This window comes from Phaethon lepturus, unplaced genomic scaffold (genome assembly GCF_000687285.1).
Source record: "Phaethon lepturus isolate BGI_N335 unplaced genomic scaffold, ASM68728v1 scaffold8022, whole genome shotgun sequence".
Lineage (NCBI taxonomy): Eukaryota > Metazoa > Chordata > Aves > Phaethontiformes > Phaethontidae > Phaethon > Phaethon lepturus.
The window spans coordinates 51,974-65,007 of record NW_010525466.1 but is presented as its reverse complement, the minus strand read 5'-3'; the positions used below and the strand labels follow the sequence as shown (position 1 = coordinate 65,007).

Here is a 13,034-nt window from a genome sequence, read left to right as displayed (position 1 = left end):
CCCTTCTCCCCTCATTGTTTCTGGCAATTTTAATTCCCTCCCTTATTGCACATCCCACAAATATCCAGGGGAGAATGGCATGGGAAGAGGAGATCCCTGCACTGGCAAGACATCTTATCAAGCCATGGTTGCTGCTACATCTCCTCTGCAATAATCCTAAAGAGACAAAGATTTGAGTTTCCCTCTTCTTTGATCTTCTATCCAATTGTTCATACTGTGCTCCCTGCTATGTCCAACGTAGGACCTGATCCAGATGAAAATGACAGCAGAACAGGAGTTTTTTGTTTTGTTTTGTTTTGTTTTTTGTGCTGCAGAGAAGCTGAAGAGTTTCTACTTTCCTACTTTGTCTGTTTGGTGCTCCCCAGGATGTCCATGATGGATTTCATTCTCTACTTGCCCTCTGATTATGCAGTCTTGTTTTAATACTCTCCTATATGCTGTCCTAAATTAGTGTTTACATTAAAAATAATACTCATTCAAAGGAGAATCCCATGAATGCATTTTCAGATGTCTATAAAACCCCTTATCTTATGCAGTAACCCTAATATAAAGGAAACATAAGTTCTTAACTTTATAGGGCTGTGACTGACTACACGATTACTTTAGGCATCAGGTAAAAAAACTGAGGAGTGTGGATTTGTTACTGTGTCCTCTGCACTATGAAGAACAAATTTTCCACAGGGAATATACAGGTGCGTAATCATGAACCATCCATCCTGTGCGGAAGAACAGCATTGCATGAGCCAATGGCAGCCTTCTTCAAGCTTCTGGCAGTGAGTTGCTTAAATATTTCAGCAGTGCATTGAAGACACTCCAGCTGGGTTTAAAAGCTGGATGCACATTAGTATTTCTAGGTCACAGTGATTAAAATGTACAGCTCCTAGGCTAGAAGGTGCAGAACTATAGATCTTGTTGAACCAATCTGTTGACCACTGTGACTATAAACAAAAAGCAATAGGAATGTGATGCCTTCATTCAGATAATTCTGTCATTTGTGCACTCGTGTTTGACTCTGCTTTGGAGACATCTGTGGCATTTTACCAGAAAAAAAAAAATAGTGATGGATATGTGAATGAAAAAAACATAAGAACATCTTTGCCTTAAGGGACATCTCTTACTTTTGAGTTGTTGACCCACAATCATCAAAGAGGTGTAAGGATCAGCAGATAGGAATATGGTCTAGAAGCCAGCAGTTGCTGTTTCTATTCTCGGCTCTGCACTGTCTTACTGTAGGCCTCTGAACATGTCATTTCACATTTCTGTTTTTATTTCCTCATTGAGGCACTTTTTTTCTATTTAAGTGGAAATCATTGCAGCAGGGATTTGCACTTTGTCCTATGCTGTGTGATAGATTCTCTAGAATCTGTTGTCTCAGCTAGCTTACTTCTCCAACTGTCAGCATGTAAAGCAGACATCTATCATCACCAATTAATTGTATCTGAGAAAGTTCCTTATGCCTGTTCAAGTTGATGGTTGCATTTGTTGTCATATTGTAAAGCAACTCCCAAGCTTCTCTCTTTGCATGGAAGCTGCCCAAGCAGGTTTTTTTTTAGGAGTCTATAACCATACACTAACTTTTAAGTTCACTTCCATATGGTGAGAAAGCTGCTTAAGGGTTGGCAGATACCTATCTCATTCTCCTGTTAATGTGAGTAGTTTACACTCAGTCTCTGTGTAACAAAGAACTTGTAATTTTTAATGCTATTTCTTTATTATGCATAAACTTATGCAGAAGATCACAGTATATGCTCAATGTACTCTGTACATAAGTTCATTTTGTATAAAGTTATTCAGAAGACAAGGCTGCTCTGAAGTACAAGGTTACTTTGAAGTCATTTGGGAAGGTTTATTGAAAGTTGTATACAAAGGGTCTCTGGAGGGATTTATCAAATATTTAAGGACCACCTACATTTAGGCCAGTGGAAACTACATAGACATAACTAACCTTTCTTTCTAACTCATTTCCAAATTATCAGCACCTATCTTATAATGTGACACTTCCTCAGTTCTAGAACAAAATATTTTCAGAAGAAAGTAATCAGAACTGATATGCCTGCTTTAAGTAGGCTTGAAGTAGAGGTGATTTCTGGCAAAGCAGCACATCATAGAATGCATCAAAGAAATATATCCCAACATTTTGTTCTTAAGAAGACTTCGATATTTACAAAAATATTTTTCATTCAAAAAACAAATTATAATACCCACATTTCCTTCAGATACTGCTCAATCTACTCCCAAACTGGTGTCTCACACAAGGGATATATGTTGAGTAAAGGCTTAAGTAGCTAGTTTTTGATCGAGTGGTTTCTACTTAATCTGCTGTTCATACTTTCTTTACCACTTACAGTTGAAAACTTCTACTTCATTATAAACACATGTAATTCAACTACAAACGAAAAAACCCCAGATATTTTAAGTCCACATGGCAAAAATTTTATGTATTTCATTTATATAAACTTCCTCAAAGAAGTGTATTTTAATTTCCATGCCACTGTTGTGACAGCCTTTATCTAATCTCTAACAAGCATGTTTGCTTGTTCTTAGACAGTTGTACTTTGCTTCTCTAGTTGTTAAAACCCGATCTTAGACAAAACACTAATAAAGCCACTTTTTTTTTTAACACTCTTTAAAATATGCAGGAAATACTTCATGATCTTTTTCACTGGTTTGTTATGATTATTATTATTATTAATTACTTTTACAGAGTAAAGAATGATTTGCTGTTATTCAGCTAACAGAATACCTCCCTCCTGATCAATTTATTGGAAGTTGTCATATGTGAAAAAAGTGGAGCTTGATTTCAGTTTGTTGGAAGAAGTTTATAGCACAATTAAACCGTGTGAAGAAATCCCGTAATAATGATCCGTAGAAGGCAGGTGATTTCACAGAATCACAGATTCATTAAGGTTGGAAAAGACCTTCAAGATCATCAAGTCCAACCATCAACCCAACATCATCATGCCCACTAAACCATGTCCCAAAGTGCCATGTCCACATGTTTTTTGAACACCTCTAGTGATGGTGACTCCACCACCTCCCTGGGCAGCCTGTTCCAATGCTTGACCACTCTCCCAGGAAAGAAATTTTTCCTAATACCCAGTCTAAACCTCCCTTGGCGCAACTTGAGGCCATTTCCTCTCGTCCTATCACTAGTTACTTGGGAGAAGAGACCAACACCCACCTCACCACAACCCGCTTCCAAGAAGTTGTAGAGAGTGATAAGGTCTCCCCTCAGCCTCCTCTTCTCCAGACTGAACAACCCCAGTTCCCTCAGCCGTTCCTCATAAGACTTGTGCTCCAGACCCCTCACCAGATTTGTCGCCTTTCTCTGGACACGCTCCAGCACCTCAGCATCCTTCTTGTAGTGAGGGGCCCAAAACTGAACACAGTATTCGAGGTGCAGCCTCACCAGTGCCGAGTACAGGCGCACAATCACTTCCCTACTCCTGTTGGCCACACTATTGCTGATACAGGCCAGGACGCTGTTGGCCTTCTTGGCCACCTGGGCACACTGCCGGCTCATGTTCAGCCGGCTGTCAACCAGCACCCCCAGGTCCTTTTTCACCAGGCAGCTCTCCAGCCACTCCTCCCCAAGCCTGTAGCGTTGCATGGGGTTGTTGCGACCCAAGTGCAGGACCCGGCACTTGGCCTTGTTAAATCTCGTACAGATTTGGTAGACCCCAAGCTAGCAAATAGTTTATCCTTTTTAGGATCAACATGTCAAATTTTGGCACCAGTGCTAAATCACTAGTCATGCTTATAGCTTTGGAGGCAGAATACCTCACACCAGACAGCTTCTCTGTAGACTTTAGGATGATTTCCATGACAAATGCATATATCTTTAAAAAGGTAAGCAAATGGACCACAATATTAAATCATTATCAAAGTGAGTCCAAACCCTATAAAGATAACCCTAGGCTTTTCTTTGAAATCTGGGATTGGTGGAAAGTTCAAATAACAATGCAAAGATTGTCCTGCTGTAAACAGGAAAAGGACATAGTGTTAGCATTACAGATATTTGGTGTTTTTCCACCTGACTGTCATAATCTCTGCTTTATCCCGTCCAAGTATGAGTCATTTACTTTTCATGTGGGCCCCACTTTCCTCTGACAGTGACAAAAGGAAATGGGTATTACCTGTACCTGCTGAAGTGATGTATTATTGGCTGCTATCCATTTATAGATGGTACGGAAATCCGTTGTCTTTCACCATCTCTCCTAATGGCATCCTATAAAATATTGTCAAATATGACCCTGTGGGATTGCCAAGGAAAGTATGAGGACACGGGGGAGAGGAGCACCTGTCCTTTCCAATAATCTTTGCTCTCACAAGATGCAATGTCAAGTGGCTATTTTTTCATAAAGTTTGTGTCAGAAGCATTTCTGAGTCATTCCTCTTGCATTGATGTACATCATTGCTGTGTTTTGGGAAATACATTGGAGCACTTTTCAGGAGGTGGCATTCAAGGCAGGTGTTGAGTGAAGGTGGCCCAGGCTGATTTGCCAGTTCACTCTGTAGAACAGATTTTCTGGTGGAGTTTTATTGCTGAGCCATTTAGCATCCTCCCAGCATTTCACTTCAATTAAACATCCATGTTTGGAACAGAGCCAAACTCCCAAATGAACCTTGTCGGTTTCCTAATGTTAAAAAAACATAAAGACTTACTCTTGCAGCCTTGGCTTCGCAAATGGCTCAGTCTGCTTACACTAAGAAAACAGCTTGTTTTTAAACATGGCATAGAGCAGACTAGACTTGGGTAGATCTTTTTCTCCCCAGAACCTTCACTGTAATCTTTTCTTAATGAAACTATTTTGATTTGGGAGGAAGGAAACATTTGAGTAGTTGTATAATTTCACATTTGTTTATAACAAGTATTGTGAAGTAGATGTTTATTTACCATCTTCCTCAAACATCTGAGAATATCTGATCACTACTGGATCATCCATAGAGAAAGCTTTTCCTCCTTATTTGTGCATGTTTTTTTTCTAGTCAGTCCCCTCTTCAGGACGTATGAGCTCTAATCCTAAATTTGCCACCATCTTCAGCTCCCTGTGCCATTTCTCTGTTGTTTCTTTGACACAGTTTATGAATTGGGTCACACAGGTGAATACATGTATATGAATACATGTATATGTATATGACTATATGTTTGTATGACTATATGGTTATATGACTATATGAATATATGGATATATTAATATATTAATATATATGTATAGAACTTGAGATATTATGACCTTATGTAACATTTTCAAAGTTGGTATCGTTAGCTGTTAAGACACTCTGCATTCAAGGAGTGTAAAATTACTGTTACATCTGTGCACACAAATAGTTATTTGTATTTATGCATATAAAATGCACACATCCGTTCCTTATATGCTAAAGTGATTTCAGTGCTTTCAGACTTCCATTGCTGAAACAGAAAAAATAGTGCAACAAATTCTTACTGCAGCACTATTTTTCTGTCAGAAATTTTATGTTCATTACCTATGCACTCTTACCTCAGTTTCTAGCCATTTTGTTAACCAGTGGTAACATAATTGTTTGCTTAAATTATATCAGTTAACAGTCTATCCTCATCTTTTTCAGCCCGGGGGAGGCCTGAGGGAGGTTAATTTTCACCTTTATATTTCTGGTAGCTGGAACACATAAGTTCTCTGTCCCTGCACAACTGGCATGTTTCACTCATTAACCATTTATTTCAGCCGCACTGTCTGTTTTCTGTGGGAACTGTGAAGATTTGTGATGCTAATGTACTTTGAAAGACAGAAAACAGTCTCAGTTATTCCCTTCAGACTACCAGGCTGGTAGGAAGGCCTTTAATAACCTCAGCTTATGTTTTGTTATATGCTGTTGTTTCAGGTTCAATGGATCCAAAGGACTTTCTGAGGGAAGCACAAATAATGAAGAACTTGAGACATCCAAAGCTTATACAGCTTTATGCTGTTTGTACTTTGGAGGACCCAATTTATATTATTACTGAGCTGATGAGATATGGAAGTCTTCTAGAATACCTTCAAAGTAAGCAAGTGACTATAAACTCATTTCACAGGGTGCCACATCTGTCAGTTTGGTAAATACACTAACAGAAAGGATAGAAGTACAACACTCTGATTTAATATAAAAGCTACATATTTGTTGTGTGTGGGGATGAGAAAAGAGGAAAGAAAGTGGTTTATGAATTTTTGACATCCCAAAGTATTTGAGAAGTAGGACAGAATCACATTCATAGCTTGAGTCTTGCCTTATAATGACCTACATTTTTCCACACAGTTCTATGAGTAGATGGGAACATACACTGACAGAATAAAAATATAAGTATACAGAAGGATAGGTCATCATATTTGACATGAAATAGAGGCACTTCCACAAAATGTACTTAACAGCTTTGAAATCTATTGCTAGGCAGGGATAGCCTTTCACTGTGAATTTGTTGCATCAGGGCTTTTATCTCAACAGCACTTCAAAGTGCTCTTTTGAAGGCAAATAATAATTAAAAATAAAGTTGTACAGCCTGAAACAGACTAGCGTAATGACTGCACTTTAAGTTCACCCCCGCTATTGAGAAATGCTTGATTCTAGTGCTGTTACCCATTTTCAGTTTAGCAGATGTCTCTGAGATGCTAAATATCTCTAAAGCTGTAACGATCTCTTGAAGACAAAATGTTCATTGTGATTGTCTTGATAAATTTCTTCTCTGTCTCCAGCCCATGAGGCAAAGTCCTGTAAAATACCACAGACAGTATTTGCCATGACACAAGCCTTCCCCCATCTTCTCTGTGGAACAATTTTTTAGGTGAGGCTCAGTCCAGGGATGATTACAGCTAAAGAAATCTCTGGTAGCGGGACAGCCCCATCAGGAGCTGTGCAGAGAGGGGCTGCAAGAAGCTTGGGCCAGATCATTTAGGCATTTAGTGGCCAGATGTAACAAGGCACAAATTTCCTTTAAATTCTTGTCTCTCTTTGGTGCCTTTGTGTGCAGATTGCTGCTTCTCTGATTGAAAGGTGCTGGCACGTCAGGAAATGGTTGCTGTGCATGAAAAGGTTTATTGCCCCGGAGGAATAGCTCTGAGAAAACCAGGATGAGTCACAGCTATTGCAGAGGTGAAAACTGGCCTGTTTGTGCACTGAGTACAACATGTCCAGGACACATCAGCGCTGCAGCCTGTGTGTAGATGAGTGGCCAGCATATGCACAGCAGCTGCCCTTGCTCTGGGCAGTGAATGTATGCAGCCTGATCTTTGCCGAAGCTCTCATTCCTATAGCCCTGCATCAGAGAGAATGTGGAAAGTCAGTCGGTTTCCAGGCAGCTGTCAAGATAACCGTCAAAATGGCCGGCTGAACCCCAGCCTAGTGGTATATCTCCTTGTCTGATGGCCTATGCATAGCAGGATAAACAGAACTAAGAGGTGGAAGCAGAGATCTGGGTGCTTTGATAGGTACTGGTCAGAGAAAAGTCGATGCCATCAGGGAGAGTAATAAGGAAAGAGATTTGAAGCTTGTGTAGAGCTCTGTGACTGGAAGTGATATGTGTCGGCTGGCAGTCAGTGTACAGCTCCTGATAAGCATTCTTGAGACTCAGCCACTGCAGGAACCAGGAAAACATTTCCAAAATGTGGCTGTCTCTGTGTGCGCTATGGATAAATATGGCAAACTGGAACAGAGGGAAAGTCTAGCGATCATTCTTTGATTAAATTTCCCCTCCTAGAAACGCATATTGTGTTTTCCAGCTTTAAACATTCCTAATATTTCATGCATAGTGACTATCACATTCCACCATAATGACAGCTACTTAACAATGATGGGCATGTGAATTGCCTGTGCACCCTGCGAATGTACAGGATCGGGATACTTCTTGATGAGGACCGCTATGCAGACTTACTGAACTGCCACCAGTATGAGAAAAATGCATCTGAAAACTTTTCGTTGCTATTGGATGTGAATGAAATTGTCATAAATGTATGAGTGTTTTTATCAATTCTGATAGACCTGGGACTTGTTCTGGTGGGGATGCACTCTTGAAGTTTGTTGAATTATAACGGAGGCAATGCTCTCAACTAGAGAAAGTGCTGCTTATTTATTTATTTATTTATTTATTTATTTATTTTCAGACATCTGTCAATGAGAATATTTTCCTGTCTTTCCTGTATGAGATATTGTGGTTTATTGCTTAGAACAGGGTGCAGATCCTAAGCCTTCTTTAATATTTTTTCTAATAAATTTTTCATATAAGGGTGATAGTTTTGTCAAAAAATACTAGTAAAAAGAGACACGGAGGCATAAAATTTTCTTTATAGGATAAAGAATAAGCCGCAGGAAGGTTTTATAAATTCACCAGTAGTGGCTGGTTTTGAGCGTGGAAGTTATATCAACTTTGGTTTTTTTGTTGTAGTATTTCCTCCTTTAAAACACTTTAAAACAAACTAAAGCATATGTATACCCATATGAGTACAGCTGTAAACCCTTCCAACCTGCTCTGAACCAGCCAGATGGGACCTGGCTCTGATCTGGAAACCTTCGTAGTTGTACTAATGCAATGCTGTGCTTAAACTTGCGTGCTTTGGCTGGCCCAAGCTGGGAATTTAGAGGTATAGTCAGAGACTATAGTCGTGCAACAACCATACATGATTTGCACTTCAGGTCCCAAAGAGTCTCATGCTTCATCTCTTTGCACAGTTTGCAGCTCCTGATCAGCTGAGGCTCCTCCTTTCAGCTTTCCCTTCTTTAGCTACAGAACAGCAGCAGTGCAGAACCAGCTCACAGAGAGAAACCCTCCAAGAAACTGCAGCAGCCAGGGCAACGGTGGCCTCTTCTGCCCCCTCAGCCCACAAGCTAAAGGCAGTAGGTCAGCCTGGCCTGGGATCCCAAGCAGGCCCCAATGGAAGAAATACTCTTTGAGCTGCAACTCGACCATTAGAGGTGGATCTCATCTTTGTCCTTTAACACGGTGCAGCTGTGTGTTCTGCAGGGAGTAAGACAGGGATGGCTTGGCAGCTCTGTCTCCTATTCTGCACTGAAGCAGCTCATTAAACATAAGGCATGTGAGTCACCCTTTTTTGCTGTGACATTGCTCTGTTCTGCCTCTCGGAGCAAGCTGGTATCAGGCCAGCCTGGAGCATCAGCAAAGCAATGACAAACCTGTGTTCAAGTCTGGCTGCAACCTTGTCTGCTTTCACCAGGAGGTACTTCATAGCCTGTGCAGATAAAGGAGCAGTGTGAAAGGGAACAAGGAGAGAGGGGTTTTTAGCTGAGTCACATAAGCTAGTTTCTAAAACCCAGGTACTCATTCAAGGTACTTTTATGTATTTAGTTATTTTCTGATTACAAACAACATAAGGATCATTTGCAGATTTATACCTTCGTCCAGCAAGCTGAATAATAAATGTTGATGTCTGCCAGTTATCAGAACTGCAACACTTCAGAGTGTGGTATTATTCCGTGGCCTGATGATGGATTTTCTTGATGGTTAAGCCATGGATTTTCACATAGCCTGATTTTTCTCCCTCTCTCTTTTAAAAGTCAAGGCAGCTATTAAACAGATGTGTGGGAGAGGAAAAGACTTTCTGAGTCAACAAAAGAAGTAAATAATCTTGGTGCTGGATTATCATGACAATGGGTTTAGCCTCCAAAAGGAAGTAGGACAATACACCTACAGGGCAAATTTAATCATTTAACACTCATTTCTTTTACCTATTCATCTCAGAACATCCAGATGAGCAGGAAATTCAAGGCCTGCAGATTGCAGAATAGATTAGTAAACAATGGAATTTCACACTCTTCATAAGGCGTGATTGCAAGGCTAGGTCAGATAAAATGCCAGAACTGAAATAGGCTATGCAAAACAACACTAAGACACACTTTCACTACAAATCAATTCAAAATAAGCAACAGAATACTGCCAGCTAGAAAAGTTTTATTTCTTTAACACAGACACAGTCAGGAAAAGTCACCATTCTCAATGAGAAAGGAGAATTGCCAATAAACCTAGCAGTAAACACTCAGCTTTTCGATACGGTTATGGTTCTGAAACAGAAAGCTGAAACTGTTCTGAGTATTAGACACTACAGAGGTAGGCAGGCACTCATGCTTCAGTGGAGCAGCTTTTGGATTTGGGTGACAGTGATGTTTGAATTTGGCTTGCCTGGATTACCTTGGGGTATAAATTCTTCGCTATGAGGAGGTCAGCTGTCCCCAAAATGCCACAAAGGCCCTGAATTTGACTTCTAATGTATTATACCCCAATGACTTTTCTTTGGTACCTGTCTTACTAGTTATGGCTGCAGTTTTTCATGGCCCTAAGGCTCTTTTCTTCATTTGTGGAGGCAAGTTGCTCTGCTCAAAGTTTTACTACTTTGTTTGGACAGTTGATCTTTGATTGTCCAATTTCTGTCTCTGGGACTTGCTGATCTTACAGTGGTGAGAATGGCATGTACATTGCTTAAGAGAATCAGGCAGCTTGAAAGCTGCTCAAGGAGTCCTACTCTTGAGTACCAGCAACAGAGATAACAGCGTGAAGCAGTCAAGTGGACTGGAAAGTGACAATTAGAGTTACACTTGAGATCAGATGGTATACTTCCTAGTAAGAATCATTGGAGAAGAGAGAACCAGCATAATTTTGTGCATTTCCATCTTCAGTCAGCTTTGGTTACACCCAGTGAGTATTGACATTAACTCTTACTCACAGTTTGGAACCGGTTATACACTTGTCAGAAAGGCAAACATCATTACTACCAGTAGATAAATGCCTTTTTCTTTGGACTATATCAGATCTCCTTCCAGGTCTAGACCAGCTGCTGCATTTAGTAGCTACTTTTTTAGAGAAAACGGGACAGGCATTGTTACTCAGTCGTCATAAGAATAGCTGCATGACTTTAAGTAGTGTCATTCACTACCCTCTGTCATTTGGTCTAGCTGTTACTTTATTGTACTACACAGTTTGGTTGATTTATGTTGGCTGTTTGAACCAGTCAGCTCTTATGTTATTTATATGTGACTACTGTAAGTATTATGTTAACCTTATAATTTGCTTTTTAAATAGAAGATGCAGGCTCCCAGATCTTCCTGCCACATCAAGTAGACATGGCTGCTCAGGTGGCTTCTGGGATGGCTTACCTTGAATCTCAGAACTATATCCATCGCGATCTTGCAGCCAGGAACGTCCTTGTTGGTGAACACAGCGTTTACAAAGTGGCAGACTTTGGACTTGCAAGAGTTTTTAAGGTGGGTTGTGAGAGGGTGAGTTGGCTCTGATTAATTCTGGGGAACAAGGTGGAAGACGTCAACTAAAGGATGAACGGTAGCCTCTGAATTGCTGCGTTCAGGCAAAGGCATGCCCAGGAAGAAAAGGACCCCTAGCGTGTTCATTTATATCTTTTACCTGCCTTATCCCATGCAAGGTTAGAAGCTGGCCTGTGCTTTTGTGTCAGTCTAAAGATGGCATCTCAGTGTCTGCTTCCCACTCAGCCACCAAAGAAGAAGCCTGGCAAGCAATACCCTTTGCTGCACAACATTTATCCACAACAGTAATGTCTAGCACATGGAGAGAAATCACAGGAATGATGGCAAAATTATGTTCCTGAGCCTGTAAGGGAAAGGGTATAAAAATGTATTGACAGCTATTGCGTCCTTGTTCACGTCCCCACTGCCTCCATGATGCTTGTGAGTGCAGGCAGTCATCACAAAAGGACCTTATTGCTCTCCATGACTAACAACGGAGTTCATAAGCGAGCTCTCAGAGATTTAATTCTGATGCAATTTCAAGTTCTTTGCCATTGCACTGTTTTTTTTCTCTAGCCCTTGAGGATGTGGAATGCCAAGTAACGCTGACCAAGATCACCCTAAGAGTGAGCTGTGGTTTAGAAATGAGATTTCCTACCTCTGAAAATTATTTGATCAAAGTTGGAAAGATTTGATTTGCCATATTTTATGGATTTCAATATATAATCCATAATTTCTGAGGTCTTATTATTGTTTTTATTGATTTATGTTCTTGCACCGAGAAGGAAAAACAGAGAAAAAAGCCCTCTGCTTCTCATTTGTTTTTTTCCGTTCAAGCAGCAGAAATTGAAGTTCATAAGAGAGTTGGATTTATTACATACTGAAGTATAGAATAATGGCTTGACAATGGCATCAAGGGACTTTGAAAGTACTTTTTGCTTAATTTTGATTCTTCTAGTTATGCATAAGTTCAGATTGCACATTTTTTAACATGAAAAATATATATTTTTAAATGAACGATGCTTACAATGGGTACTTCTCCTCTGTCCTCACTAGAGACTGTAATAATTTACAGGTGTTGACATTTCTTGTTAAAACTGAACTTTACTAAAATACTCTGTCATAGAGTGATCTTGGAAGACTTTCTTAGGAATATTCTGTCTCCTAAGCCAAAGCACTAACATGGTCACATGCAAAGATCCCAAAGGAGTAGGTGTGAAATCTGTATTTCTATATGCATTAATTAGAATAATGAAATAATTTCTTGTTTCTAGAGATAAGTATTATGGTCAAGATGCCAACTGTATCAGCATGTAGACACAAGACACTAACAACCAGTCTTTTAAAAACTATCAGACATTACAGCTGGCAAATGTACATTCTGTATTAAAAAAAATCAAACAAAATCTTGTACACATTTGCCTGGATTTGCCTGTGAAAAACCTGACCAAGGCTTGCATGTGACTGATGTACACTAAATTACATCTAGGAATTAAAGGGACAATAAATGTCCACAAAGTTTGGATGTCTGTGCTATAAAACTTTAAGGACATGATTCTACAAATTTGTAAGTAAATAATTTTTCTTTTTCTATGTGTCATTCATCTTCACTTTACATGAATTAATTGGACCCACTGTAAGTTAATATGTTAATTTGAATCACTTGGAGTTTGTTCTTTGGTCCCCAAAACCTGTTTAAGTGATTGCTATCAAAGTCAATGGCCCTTCAACACCGAAGTAAATCACAGAAGAAAGGTTCTGAAATTCATTAGCTCTTGCTCTTCCCTTCTCTGTTTACTGAAGACCTGATGTGGAGC

General features: G+C 39.8%; 1 protein-coding gene across 1 annotated transcript in view; it reads left to right on the top strand.

Moving 5' to 3' along the window:
• FRK (fyn-related Src family tyrosine kinase) overlaps positions 1-13,034 on the top strand; it is a gene marked incomplete at its 5' end in the record, with an annotated part of 29,621 nt that overhangs the window by 13,973 nt on the left and 2,614 nt on the right. The window contains 2 exons of the mRNA XM_010282745.1: positions 5,863-6,021; positions 11,039-11,220. Of these exons, the coding sequence (XP_010281047.1) occupies positions 5,863-6,021; positions 11,039-11,220 (341 nt within the window). The remainder of the gene's footprint in view (positions 1-5,862; positions 6,022-11,038; positions 11,221-13,034) is intronic.